This window comes from Hakea prostrata, chromosome 8, assembly GCF_041222555.1.
Source record: "Hakea prostrata isolate BN-2017 chromosome 8, UWA_Hpros_2, whole genome shotgun sequence".
Classification (NCBI taxonomy): Eukaryota; Viridiplantae; Streptophyta; class Magnoliopsida; order Proteales; family Proteaceae; genus Hakea; species Hakea prostrata.
Genome location: NC_142607.1, coordinates 16,483,847 through 16,501,788, shown reverse-complemented (window position 1 = coordinate 16,501,788; position 17,942 = coordinate 16,483,847). Strand labels below are relative to the sequence as shown.

The window sequence follows — 17,942 nt, the reverse complement described above, 5'->3', positions numbered from 1 at the left end:
TTTACTCGTATTTCTTACTTTTCATTCTTAACTAAAGGATCAAATTTTATTAGAAAAATAAAGTTTAAGATATACACTCAGGAACCATACCACTCAACCATGCAACATCAATTGCCCCATGTACGCCTAATCTCACTGTTCCGACCATATATATATATATATAAAACCTGAACTATGGGAGCTTTAAAGCATCCCATCGCAGCATATTAGTAGCACTGTATCCACAGGTCCAGACTTTTGGAGCAACGGCAAGCGCTTGATCCTATAGGGATAAAGTCTGATCCTTCGCAAGAAGTCAGCAATTGGATTAGCCTCACAAATGTGGGTAATCCTCTAATTTATCTACTCCACACAAACTCTTAATCCATAACAAAGCTACAAGAAACATCAAGGAATGCAAAATTCTTTCATTGCCAAGACCATTGACATAGAATCAGATTCAATCCACAACTTCACAATACCCATGGGCCAAGCAGCAGCCAACACTCTCCTCAAGACCATGAATTCAGCCTCCAAACTCGTTTTGACACCCAAATGCCCATGGGAAGAGGACACATTATGGCACTTGAGTCTCAAATCAGTCCCTATATCCCTGCATGCCCAAGAAACTCTAAGGTCAAGCCATCAATGTTAGTTTAAACCAACCCCTTTCAATTCGACTCCAAACCACCTCCTTCGGCTCTGCATTTGGCTTTAACTTTACATGAAGTGCTACTCTTGACATCGCCTCTTGGCCAGATCTGCCCAGCCCCTCTTACACATTGAAAGTCTCAAACTACAGCTCTAACAAGATCAATTTAAACACCCAATCCAGCCCTCTACCAATGCCATTGTGTTTTCTGACATTCCTCTCCAAGTGTAGTATGGAGTCAAGACAAAACCCTTCATCCACACATTGACTAAAGAGGTCACCATGGCCTTCCTGCGCCACCAAGTCCATACATCCTCCAACGAACGATATGGCCCCATCTAAACTAGAAGAAGTCATTGAATTTACACCAAAGTACCCCCAATAAAGTCACATTGTATAAACAAATGATCTATAGACTCCGCACTCGAACCACATAAAATACACTTAGAAGCCAAAACTATTCCTCATTGTTGTACAACCGATTATGTTGGGAGTCTCCTCATCAATAGTCTCCAACCAAACATAAACACACGAGGCTGCAAATTTCCACCACAAACAACCTTATGCCACTCCACCTTTGTGTGCTGGTTTCTAAGGCTATTCGAAGGAGAATTGAGAGAGATAGTACCATTAGTTTCCACCTTCCAATTACACTTGTCCACTGCTCTGGCATCACCCACTTCAAACTCAAAAGCCAACTGAAGAACATACTGAAGAGGGTTTGACCCAACTATAGGAAAATCCCACACCCCCTCATGCAAGAAATTTGCTAGTCTCTGAGGAAATTCTTGAACAGCAGCTTCATTCAACTAGATACTTTCCACCACTATGAAAGGCTCAAACCATTTATCTTTTCAGAAATTAACACTTTTACCATCTCCTACAGTCCATTGTTCCTGAAAACCAATAAAGTTCCAGAACTTTTTAAGACTAGGGAGGATTGAAGAGCGAACAATGCCTTTTTTAGAGGCTCTCATAAATATCCCCATCAATGAAGAGCCGTGCTTTTTCATCTTTTTTAAATTTAGATTGATGTGAAGAAATTTTAACTCCTTTCTTTATTTTCGTCCACCAAATGAAATTATTTTATTATTGGAAAAACTCAGGAGAGAACCTCCTCTTCGAAACCACAGCAGGAAGAGAAATAAAATCCGGTGGAGTCGTGGAGACATCCCCCAAGTTTTGGACAAGCCAAGCTTGTGAGACCCGGTTGCCAAGAAATCTAGTTAAATCCCTTCTAATAAAATGAAAACGAACAGCATCAAAAGCTACAGATTGATCTTGAATTTATATCGAAACCAGTTAAGGAATTTGCACACACACTTGAACTGTTGTTGTAATCACAATATTTCTTCACCCCAAATCTTTAAGGTTGCACCCTAGAAAGATTACTTAAGGTTTAGTAAGGTTGAATCTTTAAGGATGCACCCTAGAAAGGTTACTTAAGGTGTAGTAAGGTGAAATCTTTAAGGATGCACTCTAGAAAGGTTACTTAAAGTGTAATAAGGTTATATTCACTGCTTAACAGAATAACAACAAATGAGGAAGAAATTCTTTGTTCAGAATGAACTCGAAAATAGGTTTATATAGAGCCCCAAAGGCTGAGTGAAAAGGTAAGGTCACCTATCTTTGTGAGGGTACCTATTCAGTTCAACTCCCTTCAAGAAGGTACCTATCCAGCTGTGGGTTCAGCTCGGCTCGCGTCGCACAGGGTTCAATCCACTCAAATTAATATTACATTGACCCTTACTATATATAAACGATATAATCAGCTCCTCTCAATCCGATGTGGAACTAAATAAAAACCATAGGATAAAAGACACGATTAAAGCATATAAAAATATAAAATAATATTTAAAAAAGTTCTAAACATAGTGACAACAATTTCCTCCGTAAAAGCTGCATCAAATGCATCCATGAGCACCCTTGAGGCTATTGGAATCCCACAAACCATCGGAAAAGATGCTAAAGGTGCCCGGTGGGGTGTTTAGCCCAAGAGAAACCAGCTGGGGAACTTCAAGCGGAGGTGGGCATGGATCTAGAGCCACCACAATCCACTCATTCACAGCACCTGTTACACGTTTTAGAACATCACCCACTGATGAGTTTTGAAGAGATGGTGCTTGAGCAAATGTGATGCACAAAAAACACATATTCATATTTTCCTCCTCTTTGCTCACATATGAAGATGAAGACAAAATCTAAGAAGTTGTAAGCCTAAGGAGCACCAAGCCAATTGAGTTTCTAAATTCAAGATTTAAAATATCAGTATCGATGAATTCATCATAAAATTTTAATTGACATAGTGTCTTGTATCAAATATTATATCATACTGATCAATACATTGTGACACAATCTATCGGGAAAAAAGGAAAATGTTTGGGAAAATTACATGATTAGCTGCTTTTAAGTTTTTCCTTACAAAAGTAGCCACTCAATGTTTTACTTTACAAAACTAGCTTAAAACTAAGTTGGGAAAATTACGTGATTAACTGCTTTTAAGTTTTCCCTTACAAAAGTAGTCACTCAATGGTTTTACTTTACAAAACTAGCTAAAACTAAGTTTGCATTTACAAAACTAGTCAAAATAGTGTTTTTTCACATCTTTAAACATTTTTACCCCTAAAATTGATCATACCGGCATAGGGGTGAAAATGTCCAAAGGGTATGAAAAAATAATGATTTTACCCTTTTGGACAAAATAGTGATTTTCCCACTCGATGTAATTAGTTTTAAGGGTAAAAAATGTCCAAAAAATGTGAAAAATCAATATTTTGACTACTTTTGTAAATGCAAACTCAGTTTTGGCTAATTTTGTAAAGTGAAACATTGAGTGACTATTTTTGTAAAGGGAAACCTAAAAGCAGCTAATCACGTAATTTTCCCAAAATGTTTCAACATCTATGTAACAATTGTATCTAAATATGGATGCGTATTGACTGGTATCGCATCGTGCCGTGGTATACTTCAAGGCTTGGTGAGATTAACTGTCAGGATTCACTTGGTTCTAAAGCTAACTTGTTAGGATCTCCAAACGAGAATTTTCCTCCTGATTATATTTTTGAGCTTCTACCATCCAAAAAGATTTCAACCATAGAACCCAGATTTTGATGTGTGACTAGTCAATGCCCATAGATCTAGCCACGCTATAATACTGTTATGGTTAAATCTTAAGTCTGAGCCCTATCATCACCGGACATCAAGGCCCTAGCAGACATTTACCCCAACAATAAAAAACCAAAAACAAGAAAGCCCCTAAAGACGCAGTTGGGATTCAATTTGATGAGTCGTGCTTCAGTGCTGTACAATTAATGCGATGCACCGCACAGCCTACAGTCGAGATCAAAATCTAAACCATACGCTGCATGTGTTGCACATTAATTAAATAGCACCCAAACAAAATCCCAATTTGATACCTACATACTAATAGGCATCCATAGTTTTGGGATTCTTTTTAACTTGTCGGAGCCCCAAAGTTACTGCCACTGCGAGATCAGAACTCACTCTTGTTTGAAAAAGGAGTGATCAGCAGAACATTTGGAACAAGAACAACTTTGATATATGGAGTTGAAACTCCAAAAAAGTCACAAGAATCATTGCTACATGGCTGAAAATGGACGCTTATACATGCCTGAATTTTGGGCATGAGCAAACTGATTCAATTTTGTAAGCACAAAACTTCACCAAAGATGCTTTAAATCAACAGTATCTGCAAATGCATATATACTTTTATGTACTAACTAAAAGAAAGAGTTCAAATGGCCTCTGGCCTGTTGCTTATATGACAATTATTCATATCTGAAGAGGTTCACCAAACCAACAAAATTTCAAAAGAAGACTGTACTGAGACTCAACCTCAATCATGGCCAGACAGTGAAACTATGTGAATGAGTAAAACCTAGGACATGAACAATATGAGGCAACAGTTCAAGAAACGGTTCAAAACTCTATGGGCAGATTGGGTTTCACAAGGTGCCACTTTTAAGATTCAGAATCAGTCTTCACAATAAAATTCTGGCGACTGATAGGGTTCATTGCCACTGGGGGTCCTGCTGTACGTGGCCATGCCCGGAACTTCTTGTCAGTTTCTGCCCACCATTCATTGCTTGAAACGGTGCGGGGAGTCGTACCTGTCATCAGAATCCAGCAACATTATAAACTTTTCAAAGTTATATTTGTTTGAGTCTTAACAAAATAAATATAGCTTACCTCCAAATAGCTTCTTGTCAGCAATAAAATGATCTACTGCGTAGGCAATTGCAAAGGATCCCACTAGAGCACCCAAAATCTTAGCAGTTGTCATGGTCAGACTGCAAAATCCATAGATATTTCAAAGTTGTAAGTCCATATTCATACATACTAACTTAAGTACACATTCAAGCGACCCTCCCCCCCCCCCCCCCCCCCCCCCCAAAAAAAAAAAAAAAAAAAAAAAAAAAGAAGAAGAAGAGAAAACCACAAAAAGTAAGAGGGAGGAAAAAAGAGTGAACAGAAAAAATGGTCTTTATGCTTCAAAAGCTGCACAAAAAGACAAATTCTGCAAACACTGAAAAATGTTTCCTCGGATGAAGCAATTTTCATAAACTGCACTAGAGTTGTACACAACGCATCAAGACTTCTAATCTGGAGACAGAAGGCACCATTGCAGGTGCATAGTGTGATGGTATCAAAGATATTACAAGCAACTAGCACAAACTACATAATCAATGTGGAAGACGACAAATATTCGGTGAGGTTGTCAATTCAGTGGAGTACCAAATACATTTGCCTTGTACCGAGATGGTAAATGATGTACCAATATACCAATCCATACATGTATGGCATGCTGATATTGTACAGTATGGCATGTTTCATTTGTACCATTCTGTTCATACTGATAATGTACCGAACAAGGTTTAAAGTATTGTGTATCAGTCAGATGCTTTTAAGAGATGTTTCAGTTTGTATCGTATAGTATTATAGATACGTATAGATTGGCACGGAATTGAATAGAAATGATCGAAATATATATGAAAATAGTGTAATTTAGACAAACAAACAACATGTATAGCTAATACATAATCATTCTGGCATGCACCTATTACTTAAACATGTGTACTTCAAAACAATAGATATAGCTAATACATCATCATGTTTTTTCTGACAGGGAAGAAATTACATAAACAGGTTCACACATACTTCATATACATAATACAAGATGTTTAGCATCTGTATTACTACTAATTCCAGTACTCAAAAGATGAAGGGGGCAGTGGTTTGCTCCCCTGTCTACTTTTTTTTTTCCAAAGTAAAAAAGGACCAGTTGGGCCCCATTTGCCTGGCTAAAATCAACAAGTTTGCCGTGCATGGCCATAGCCCTGAAGCGCTGAAGTATTTTTCCATAAGTGGGCCACGGGGCGGCCAAGTGAAAATAAGAAAATAAAAAAGGTTGGGGGAGAAAAAAGAGAGACACCCCCCTTCTTTCCCGAAGCAAGCAGTTGGTTTGAGGGGCGGAGCGGAGTTCTTCCAGATGGCGTTGTCGTCCGCGGTTGTCGCCTACTCCCTTTAACATTCTCCACTCACCAATCCAACAATCAGATCTCTCTCTCTCTCTCTCTCTCTCTCTCAGTCTCTTAATAAGAAACTCATCTCCCCACCATTTAACTCCTCAAGCGCCTGACCTCACCACTGCCTGACTTTTTGAAAATCAAACATGAACTCTGAGTGTCATAACAGAAAATGACATCAATAAGAGCCTCACAAAGTCCATCTCTCACAGAATCGAGAAAAGAACTTCTAATGTCCTTAAGACCTAATCATCAGCAACAATGGCTCTTCAAAACATCTAAGCATGTTAATGTCCCTGTACTTACTGAAGAAATCTGTGAGCGTAGCAAAGAAGACCTGGGCTTGAGTCACTTGACCTTGAGATTGATATGTGCAGCAGATGAAGATTGAGGTTTAAAAACTTTAAATGTGAAAAGAGTGGAAGAGGGTTGAGCAACAAATGTGAAATGAATAATCCTTTCTTCCCCCTTCTGCAACTTGTCACAAAACTTGAAGAAAGTAAGAACCCAACCCTTTCTTTCCGCCCCTTTTGTGGTAGTTTGATACCTATCCATTTTATCATTATGTATCGGCTCATATGTATTGGCCCAATTCTTAACAATACAAACAATACTGTCGATACATATCTTTGAATATATTTCAACTTACTTTTTAGAAAAAGAAATGCCTCGACGTATCATATCGTCTCTCAGCATATTGGCCGATACATTGAGAAACTTGGGAAATGATATGGGAAACAATTTTTTTAGAGACGTATCAGCCTGTATTGTATCGTAGGCCTGCGATACAGATACGCATCGGCCAATATGGAGCTATACTTAAACCTTGGAACTTTTTTTGGAGTCTTTATGTTGGAGATGAAGATAGTGTGGTTCTTTACCATACTGCCCTTAAACATAAAGACTCAAAAAAAGAGAGAAAGAAAGTTAAGTAAAGAACCACACTATCTTCATCATCTTCCTCCTTTGATTATACAAGCTGAATTCTAGAGCTAAGATTGAAGGATTTGGATATTCTAGAAGCTGGATCTAATGGAGCAAAAGCTAACTAAAAACTGCCATATTCAACCAAGAACACCCATCAGATTAAAGAAATATGAGATCAATAAGTAACGCATGTCAAGCAGAGATGACGGTTTGCACTCAAACCATGCAACCGACATCCATAAGAGATAGATTCTAAGAGGGTTCAACTCACTACACATTGAATCTAATCCAACCTCTATGGTACATGATGAAATCCCTCAAAACATAGGAGTTGATAAATCTCTGTAGTTCCCTCTATATCCTTGTAGATATAAATCATTTACTAATATTCTCTCTGGAAAAATGCAAAAAACAACCTTAGAATCAGGCAAAATCAGCAGGAAAGTCGGTTTTAATCCAAGCAACATTATCAGCCATGCCATCACATTTCATGTCTTGTTTTAAGCTACTAAAGTCAATGTTGGAAGATTTGGACAAAGCAAATAATAAATTTTTTTGGTCTAACGGAGCAAAAAGTTCGGTCCACACACACTCAGTTGGAACACAATTTGTCAATCAAAGAGATCTGGAGGCCTAAACTTTAAAAAAATGGAACTAGTGAACTTAGCTCTTCTGTCTCAGAAGGCTTAGGAGCTCCTCAATCCCAATCAGTCATTTTGGGGAAGATTGACGAAGCATAAATACTTCAAAGATGTACACTTCCTAGAGGCAAAGGCCACCAACACCTCCTCATGGGGTTGGTGATCAATTTTGCAAGCAAGAGACTTCATAAAATCAGGATTGCTTCACTTGGTTGGAGATGGTAAAGCCATCAACCCATGGACAGATCATTGGATACCTGGTATAAACCCTCAACAAGCACCGCTGCCTTTAGCTCCAAAAGCTCCAAAACAGGTCTCTTTCTTTATCAATAAACAAACACAAACATGGAATAGAGAGACACTTAAAAGTATGGTGGCGGCCACCAGAGTTGGAAGATGCGATCTCACAAATTCCTTTACCTCTCTTTGATAAACCTGATGAAATTATATGGAGTCTCACAGCATCTGGAAAGTTTAGTGTGGCATCGGCATATAGATGAGGCACAACTCTACCCTTGGAGCATAATAGTACAACATAGTTGAAGCTTTGGAGTCTCAATTTAGCCCCCAGAATCATCATTTTTATTTGGAAAATTTTGTATAACAAGGTCTCAACACTGGCGCTGCTCAAACACAATGGATGTCAAATATCCCAACATGTTGTTTCTGTGGATTTGAGCTCAATGATGCACAACATCTTTTTCTAGATTGCGGATTCAACAAAAAGGTTTGGTCACATTTAATACCATCTCTTTGGACTGCAACTGAACCACTTCACTCACAGGTAAAGGAATTGATTTTACATCATGGCAAACAACAACAGGAAAGCGCAAACTTACATCTTCATCTGAATATGGTAAATCTGGAATTACAGCAATCAAGCTATCAATAATCATAGATCAATGAATTCACGGGTAACCGCACGAACTACTTCAATTTTAAATGAGTATCTAAGCAAGCCTACACAACAGGTCACAAATTCCAAAGATAACAGAATGATCCACTGGATAGCACCTAAGGAAGGTTGGCTCAAAATAAATGTTGACAGTTCTTCATTTTTGAATGTTGCTTCTAAGACTCAAGCTGGTCATGGAAGAATCACGAGAGATCATGGGCCGGATGCTATTTTGTTTTTATGAAGGTTGTGGCAGAAGCATTGGCAATAAGATCAGCCCTAATCCGGGCACAAGATTTGGGGCTCTCTAATATTATTGTCGAAGGAGACAACTGGGATGTCATAGATCTTCTCTTACATCCTCAAAGGGAACCATGCTGGAAACTTAAGCCCGTTATACACAATAGCTGAATTCTAGCACATGGGTTTAATTCAATCCAGTTTGTTCATACTCTTCGAGAAGGCAATGGCGTCGCAGATCGACTTGCAAAGGAAGGAGCAAAGTCCCAACAGAAATTTTGGACTAATTCCCATCCCCCCTTGTTTTTAACTTGGTGTTTATTATTTGATGCTTTAGGTTGTAAACAAAATCTTGGTTTTAGTCTTTAATAAACTACTCTTTTACCCAAGAAAAATAAACAAAAGAATCAGGCAAAGCTCATTATGGCAAATTCAAAACTTACTTGGATTAATTTTTTTTTCATGGCCACTGCCTTCAAGTGCATATTAGGAGTGAAGGGAAATTAAAAGAGAATACACAGGTTGTTGAAAGCATGGACTGAGGTTTTCTAATTATAATAGGATTCCATTTCCTATTACGTTTAGAGTTAGTATTTTATTTCTATTTGCTTTGTATTTCCTTTTCCTACTTAGTATGGGCCTTAACTAGATTGTAACTATAAATACCCTATTGGGGTCTATGAATCATAATACTTTTCCGAACAATGCTTCACATTACAACATGGTATCAAGAGCCTAATTTGGATTAGGGAAGAAAGAGGGAACTAGAGAAACCTTTTTTCTCTTGATTTTCCTCACTATCGCTGCCACTACCTCCTCAACTATACCACCACCACCACTGTCGCTGCTCCCTGGACCCATTCCAGCAACCTCTCTTCTTCTCACATACTGCTCTTCTGCCTCTATATACCTGAAACCATCATCGTCAGCCCTTATGTAAGAGAGAATCGAACCTATTTTGTTCTTTTAATCCCACTAGAACCTATTGCCTGACCTAACCCGACCTTGTGAATGTTCTAGACCCATTGATGTCTCTTAAAGGATGTTTCTAAGATCATGGCACTATTTCCTTTGATTCACTGGAGGCTATTTTGTAAATTCGAATAGTTTCAAGGACTTTTTTGTAAACTCAAAAACTTTTAGGGCTTTTGTGTAAATTCAAAAAAAAAATCAAGGGTTTTTTGTAAATTCAAAAACTTTGAGGACGCTTTATGTAAATTCGAATTGTCACGGGGAGTTTTATGCAAATTCAAGTCTTACCAGGGGTCTGATTCACTAATTGTAAATTTAAAAGTTCCAGGGAGCTATTTGTAAATTTAAGTGATTTCTTCTTGTGATGCTTGATCCCATATCTCGCTTGTCAGGTACATCTGAAGAGTCTCTCGTGTCTTCCATTCATAGGGATCATGAGTTTTCTCCGCTTCAGATGACCATTGTGAAACTTAATAGGACAAATTATCTTAGATGGTCTCGTTCAGTTTCCCTTGCTGTTGGTGCTCATGGTCTTACTGGCCATCTTGATAAGACTTCTACCAAACCTACTATATCTGGTTTGCAACTTTCCAAGTGATATACAGATGAATGTTTAGTCCTGAGTTTTCTCATCAACCCCATTGAATCAAGCATAGCAAAGAGTTATCTCCTCCTTCCTGATGAGGCAACTATTTGAAAAGTTGCTAAAAATACATACTCCAGAGTAGGCAATGATGCATAATGCTTTGAAATTAGACAAAAAATCAATCAATTACAGCAGAAGGACCTTACTCTTTCTCAGTACTATAACAATCTTCGGGTATATTACCAAACTTTAGATTTTTATAGGAAATTTAAACCGAAGAATGCTAAAGATGCTATTGCCTATCAACAATGGGAAGATAAACAGAGAGTTTATGATTTTTTGGCAAGATTGAATATAGAATTTGATCAAATTCGCACACAGATCCTTTCTAAAGAGTCTTTCCCTTCTCTGGCTCAAGCCTATGCCATGCTAGATACAAAGGACAGTTGAAGGACAACGATGGTACACACTCAGACATCTGATAGATCTGCATTTGTGGTTGGTTTTGGCAATAATAAATCTAGTTCTAATGATTTCCGCCCTCCAATAGAGTGTGAGTATTGTGGAAATGAGAGTCAAACAAAGGACAAATGTTGGAAGTTGCATGGACGTCCAACAAATTCCCGTGGAGGAGGTAGGAATGGAACCAAGGGCAACAATCAAGCATCTACAAATCAAGCCAATTCTGACACCCTGAGTACTCTAACATCTCTTTCCTCAGATGAATTCCAATACCTTTGCCAATTGATGTCCAGACTTTACTCATCTTCTTCAGTACCGACTTCCAATGTGAGTATAGCCTCTGTTATTATTCCCTTTGTTGATCCACAATTCCCTGCATGTATTTTTTGTTGTCACAATGCCAATTTGACTTATCCCTCTTGGATAATCGACTCTGAGGCAACCGACCATATGATAGGCTCATCTATTTTGTTTTATACTTATTCATCTGTTCCTTTTGCTTAGGATGTTCGAACGGCTGATGGGTCTCTCTCCCCTGTTTCTAGGAAAGGATCTATTATATGTTTGCCTTCTCTTACGATCTTACCTTATCTAATGTCTTGCATGTTCCTAAGTTTTTCACTAATCTTTTATTTATTAGTAGCCTTACTCATGATATGAATTGTAAAATAACTTTTTTTCCTTCTCAATTGTGTGTTCCAGGACTTGGAAACAGGGCTTGCGATTAGCAGTGGTAGACAGAAAGGGGGGCTCTACTTGATGGATGGGTCCCCATCAGCTCTTTCTACGGTCTCTAGTTCCACCTCACCTGCACTTTTTACCTTATTGCAGTGGCATCATTATCTTGGCCACATTCCTTTACCTATTTTGTCTAAGTTATATCCTGATCTGATTAAAATATGTAATTTGAATTATTATTATTATGGGGCATGTATTTTGGCCAAATAGACTAGGCATGTTTACCCTATTTCAAATCATCATAGTAAAATCCCTTTTTCAATCATTCAGTCTGATGAGTGGGGTCCTCCTCGAACCGTGTATTTATCTAGTCATAGATGGTTTGTTAGCTTTATTGACTGTTGCATTAGGACCACATGGGTTTACTTACTTCACCAAAAAAGTGACGTTTTCTTGTGTTTTCAAAATTTTCATAATATGATTAGGACTTAGTTTGGGGCGACAGTAAAAATCCTTCATACGGATAAATGAACTGAGTACTTAGGTGGAGCATTCCGTTCCTATTTAGCAAACCATGACATCATACACTAGACTAGTTGCGTCGACACTTCACCTCAAAATTGGGTTGCCAAACGCAATAAATAGACATCTAATTAAGGTAGCACATTCCCTCATGTTTACTATGCATGTCTCCTCGGTTTTGGAGTGATGCGTTCTTACTGCAGCATATCTAGTTAACCGAATGTCTTCCCAAGTCTTAAACCAACGTTATCCCCTTGAGGTTCTTTTAGGGACAATAGCCTTTATAGTGACACCTAAGGTTTTTGGATGGGTTGTCTTTGTCCAAAACCACCATGTTTATGGAAAGTTGGATCCTTGTGAGTTAAAATGCATTTTCTTAGGTTATCCTCCAACACAGAAGGGGTATAAATGTTATATCCTAGTTCTTGTTGTGTTTTCGTCTCTATGGATGTTATGTTCCAGGAATAGATTCATTATTTTCCCTCTACACTTCTTGAAGGGGAGAGTTTTCGTGAAGAGGCTCCAGTGTTATTCATCATTTCGATATTTCTCCTGAGATTCCTGCAGATGATCCTCCTTTGGAAGATGGAGTGATCGAATAGCAACAACTGGTGGAAGATATACAGGGGGAGACTAAACCTCTGAAAACCTATCAAAGAAAGCAACGAGTGACCCCTTCTGAACCAAGCTAGTTAAAAGCTTTAGTTCCTAACCTTGAACAATCCGTTCCTCCAGGCGAGTCTATCTTTGACCCTTCTTCTGATCCTCCTTTGGACTTACCAATTACATTAAGAAAGCAGCCTTGAACTTGCACCAAATATTCTATTTCCAATTATGTTTCATGTCATTCCTTATCCCTAGAATATCAAAGTTTTATTTTTTCTTTGTCCTCTAATTCTGTTCTTAACACTTGGCAAGAGGCATTATCTCACTCAAACTAGAAGGAAGCTGATAAGGAAATGCAAGCTCTGGAGAAAAACAAAACATGGGACTTAATAACTTTGCCCACAGGAAAGCAGACTGTTGGGTGCAAATGAGTGTTTGTGATCAAGCACAAGGCAGATGGGACTATTGAAAGGTACAAGGCAAAATTGGTAGCCAAAGGCTTCCCTTAAACTTATGGCGTTGACTACCAAGAGACATTTGCCCCTGTTGCCAAAATGAACACAACTCATACTATTATTTCATGTGCAATTAATAAAGGGTGGAGTTCAACAACAGTTAGATGTGAAGAATGTCTTTTTGCATGGAGGACTCCAAGAGGAGGTATATATAGATGTACCACCTAGGTATTCTACTACCAAAACTTATGGGAAAGTGTGCAAGTTAAAAAGGGCTTTATATGGGTTAAAGCAATCTCCAAGAGCATGGTTTGGAAGGTTCCATAAGGTAATGATATCTAATGGCTATAAGCAAAGCAATGCAAACCACACTTTGTTTGGATGATATTGTGATCACAGGCAGTAGTGAGGATGAGATTTCAGCATTGAAGACTTTTTTGGTAACCGAATTTAAGATCAAAGACATGGGAAAACTTAAATATTTTCTAGGTTTAGAGTTGGCATATTCTGCTAGCAGTGTATCTCTATCCTAGAGGAAGTATACATTGGATCTTCTTAAGAAAACTAGGATGCTAGAATGTAGGCTTGTTGAGACTCCTATTAAGCCTAACCTACACTTGAAGGCAAAGGAAGGAGAATCAATTGACAAGATAAGGTATAAAAAATTAGTGGGAAAGTTGATCTATCTATCTCACACTAGACCTAACATCACATTTGCAGTTAGTCTTATTAGCTAACATATGTATGATCCCTACTCCTCACATTTGGATGCAGTATATCGAATTTTGAGATACTTGAAGGCCACTCCAGGAAAAGGGATTTTAATTTCAACTTATGGACATTTGAAGATTAAGGCATATACAGATGCAAACTGGGCAGGATGTCCAGATGATAGGAGGTCTACCTTTGGGTATTGTGTGTATGTGGGAGGTAATCTTGTGACTTGGAGAAGCAAGAAACAAACTGTGGTTGTGCGGTCCAGTGCTGAGGCCGAGTTTAGAGCGATTGCTCAAGGCATTTGTGAGGTACTATAGCTTAAAGGGCTGCTTCGAAGGTTGGGACAGATTTGGAGGTTCCTATAAGGTTATACTTAGATAGTAAGTCAGCGATCAACATAGCTCATAACCCAATATAGCATAACAGGACTAAGCACGTGGAGATTGACAGACATTTCATCAAAGATATAAGGTTGAGGCTAGGTTGATCCATATCACCTTTGTTACTTCAAATAAACAATGGGTTGATGTTCTCACAAAAAGCTTGAGCACGAAAGTATTCAATTACATTATGAGCAAGTTAGGCATGATAAATATCAATGCTCAAACTTGAGGGGAAGTGTTGAAAGTATGAATTGAGGTTTTCTATTTAAAATAAGAATTTATTTCTTAATAAGTCTTAGAGTTAGTTTCTTTTTCTATTTGTTTTGCATTTCCTTTTCTTACTTAGTGTGGGACTTAACTAGATTGTAACTATAAATACTTTATTGGGGTCTATGAATCATAATACTTTTTTGAGCAATTCTTCAAATTACAACAAAGGTAGAATTCCTCCATTGAGCTAGAGGGGTTGCAAGCATGACATTATCTTCGTTGGAGAAGAAGAATAGAAGATAAATAAAAGATGATTCAGAGCCTTTGCATCTCTTTCTATCTACTGATCTTACCCAAGTGCAGCATTTGCAAATAGCACCTCTATTTTGGCCTTCTTAGACAACCCCCTATTTATGAATCTATCACTTAATTTTACATGTTCTTTATTGGAAGTCTATTTCTCTAGCCTACTAAATGAACACACTTCAAGTATTAAAAGAAGCTCTATAGAGGATGAAAGTAGGCAAGGCACAAGGTCCAAATGAAATCCCAATAGAAGTATGGAAGAGCTTAGGCACCAATGAGTTGGCTTGGCAAACCAAACTACTTAATAAGATTATGAGCACTAAGAAAATGTTAGATGAGAGGGACAGAGCATCATGGTCCCAATTTACAAAAATAAAGGAGATATCCAAAACTGCAATAAATATAAGCATAAAACTGATAAGTTACACTATAAAATTATGTTAGAGGACAACTGAAACCCATTTGAGATGGAAAAACAATTTGATTTTCATTACTATTATTATCCACTTTTCTCAAATTATATTGGCTGAGTTCTGTTTTTAGGTTTTCTTCTTTTGAGTTTTTCTGGGACTCCTTACCTGCAGCAATAAAGGATTTTCACTCCCTCGCAATTATCACACCTCGTTTGAATGCATCCACTTTCAAATTTGAATATCCTCACCAATATCTTATATAAATATCATCAAACAGATATCAACATCCAATTACAGTATCTGACATCAAATTTCCAATACCCGGAAACAGACATAAGTTACTCCGATCCTGAAATGGGAGGATGACTAAGAGATTCCTCAAAATTAAGGGGTTCCCACTAAATCCCACCCAAGTATTGCTTCAAGAAAGCTAGTCAACTGTTCCTACCAACAAACACTATAAAACGAAACAAATCAAAGCTGAGATTCGATCCTCTCCAGTTCTATTCTAGACAGATTCCGAATTTTGAATCACATAGTACGACATCAGTACCAAAAAATTCAGGCAGAATTTCCATCCACACTGTGATCAATATCTAAAACAGGTATTAGAGATCTCGAATCAGACATGGTTGAAACACAATCTAAAGAGAGGAACCTTTGACATTATCAAAATTATGGACCAGAGAACGTTACCTTTTCACCGGAACAAATTAGACTATCACACCCACTATCGACCGAAGCCCGCAGCTCGAAACGCCGGAAGAAATGAATTTTAGGGAAAATTTCCGAGCCTAGAAGAGGATAGAGGAGAGAGAGGGTTCGGCTCCACTTGTTGGAGGAGCGATGAAAATTTGCCACGTGTCATACGATGATAGGGTAAACATTTAAACACCTTTTTTACCCGAGTTGAAAACCCAAATCCTATGAGATCCATACCCTTCCTTCAAACCCGATTTTGGTTCCTTCCTACATTTTCTCTTCGAGCTTTGTGCAAACCACTACTTCTTAACATGAAAAAAATCGGGTTTTCAACTTGTGTGATATCCCTTGTCTTTTTTTTTTTAATTTTTTTGTTGACAACCCCGGTTTTTCAAGGCTTTGCCCTGAATAATCCGGTGTTCAACCCGGGTCACACACCTGGCTGTGATGGGTGAGTCTCCCAACGAGGATTTTTTGCATCCACAAGATTTCAATACCGCAACATTGCTTAAGCGGACCAAGCTGCTTACCACTTGGGTATCACTTGTCTTCTACTCTTGCCTTGAACAACTCTCACATCCACCTCTTTCTCTCCAACTTCCACTTGCATATTCTTCCATCATCTCCATATCCTGTCGTCTTTTGAACTCTTCACTCCCATTTCCCTCCTCGATCCATCAAGAAAGTGCAAAAGAAACAGTTCTTTTCTTGATCCTACGAAACAGAAGGTTTTTCTACAATGGACCAGTTTGGCCCATCTCAAACTTAATGGTAGTGTATCGGTCCAATGTGCTGAAACCTCCATCAATCATTAACCCCAATAATCTAAACCCACATATTGCTTAAGATAAACCTCACAGATGGATCTCGAGTCGGAATTTTATCCAACTGCTTTTTGATCTCTTAGAACCTCTATGATCTGAGGATGGCCCCCCCTCCTCCCCCTTTTCCCCCATTGTTTCCCCCCCCCCTTCCTTTGAATGGTTGTTCAAGCTAGTACGAGTGAAAAGCTATTTACAGTTGCATGGGCCCCGGAGGAGTTCCCCTGTGTTTTATAGTTTTAAGAAAGAGGCGGAGAGAGCCACAGGACAGTGGCTATGAACATCCATTCCAAATTTCCAATGTTCACATTATTATAAGTACTGTAATGAAGTTAGAATTTTTCTACCCAAGAACCTTGAGAAAAGTGAGAGAAAAAAAAAGAAAAGAAAAGAAGCTTTGGCTTACATTCCTCTCCTCTTTTTCTTGTCTCCCCTTGCAGCATCTGCATTCTGCAAGAGTCCTTTATTTGTTTTCAAAACCTTAAGAAGCTTCTGATTTCTTCATTCTGAGAATTTAAATGTTTTGATTGTCAGATGATAATTTGTATTACTCTTTTCAATCTGAAACTAGTTTTTAATTTCAGTCCTTGCAAAATGTGACATAGATGTCAGAGGAAATGTAAGGTTAAGTGAAGTTGTAGGTTTAATAGATGATGGTCTAGGTTCAACAGATGATGTGTATGTCCATTGCGACAAGCTATCTGTGTAATCAAAAAGATTCAAAACGGATTTGTATGTCCAAGAAATGTCCTACTGCTTAACACTCAGCATTATCTTTCTGCTATGTATGGTAATATGATTTATCTGGTGTGGATTAGCTCTTCTTGTTGATCATCAAGGTTTTCCTGCTATATAGGACTGACAGTGCTCAAAATTTTACTTGGTTTTTTTTGTTCTACTTGGCAAATTTTTGAACTTTAGCAATTCATTAAGAAATCTTCCTCAGAGCAATGACTTTCCATCTTGCTCAAAATTTTACTGGGTTTTTTTGTTCTACTTGGCTTGATGCAGCTTCATATTTGCTGCTATAGCTCCTTCAGCTGTCTTCTGAAATGACCGGCCATTAGTAGTTTCATTGTTGCTGTTGTTACATAAAGGTTTCAGTTGACGGTATTTCAGGGTTTTGCTAGAGCAACTTGTAGGCTTTTTGCTGCCAAAACTAAATTATGTTGGCTGAGGTTTTCTTACTGGTGGTTATGTTGCCTGTGATTTTCTTTTTCTTCCGGCCT

General features: G+C 38.2%; 1 protein-coding gene across 1 annotated transcript; it reads right to left on the bottom strand.

Moving 5' to 3' along the window:
• Positions 1-4,337: 4,337 nt before the first annotated feature.
• On the bottom strand, positions 4,338-15,998 carry LOC149007285 (uncharacterized). Its single transcript, XM_089165307.1, has 3 exons — positions 15,887-15,998; positions 4,841-4,941; positions 4,338-4,761 (listed from the first exon to the last, which is right to left on the bottom strand). Exons 2-3 carry the CDS (start codon positions 4,932-4,934, stop codon positions 4,613-4,615), a joined length of 243 nt encoding a protein of 80 aa, XP_089021433.1. The 5' UTR covers positions 4,935-4,941; positions 15,887-15,998; the 3' UTR covers positions 4,338-4,612.
• Between the last annotated feature and the right edge of the window lie 1,944 nt (positions 15,999-17,942).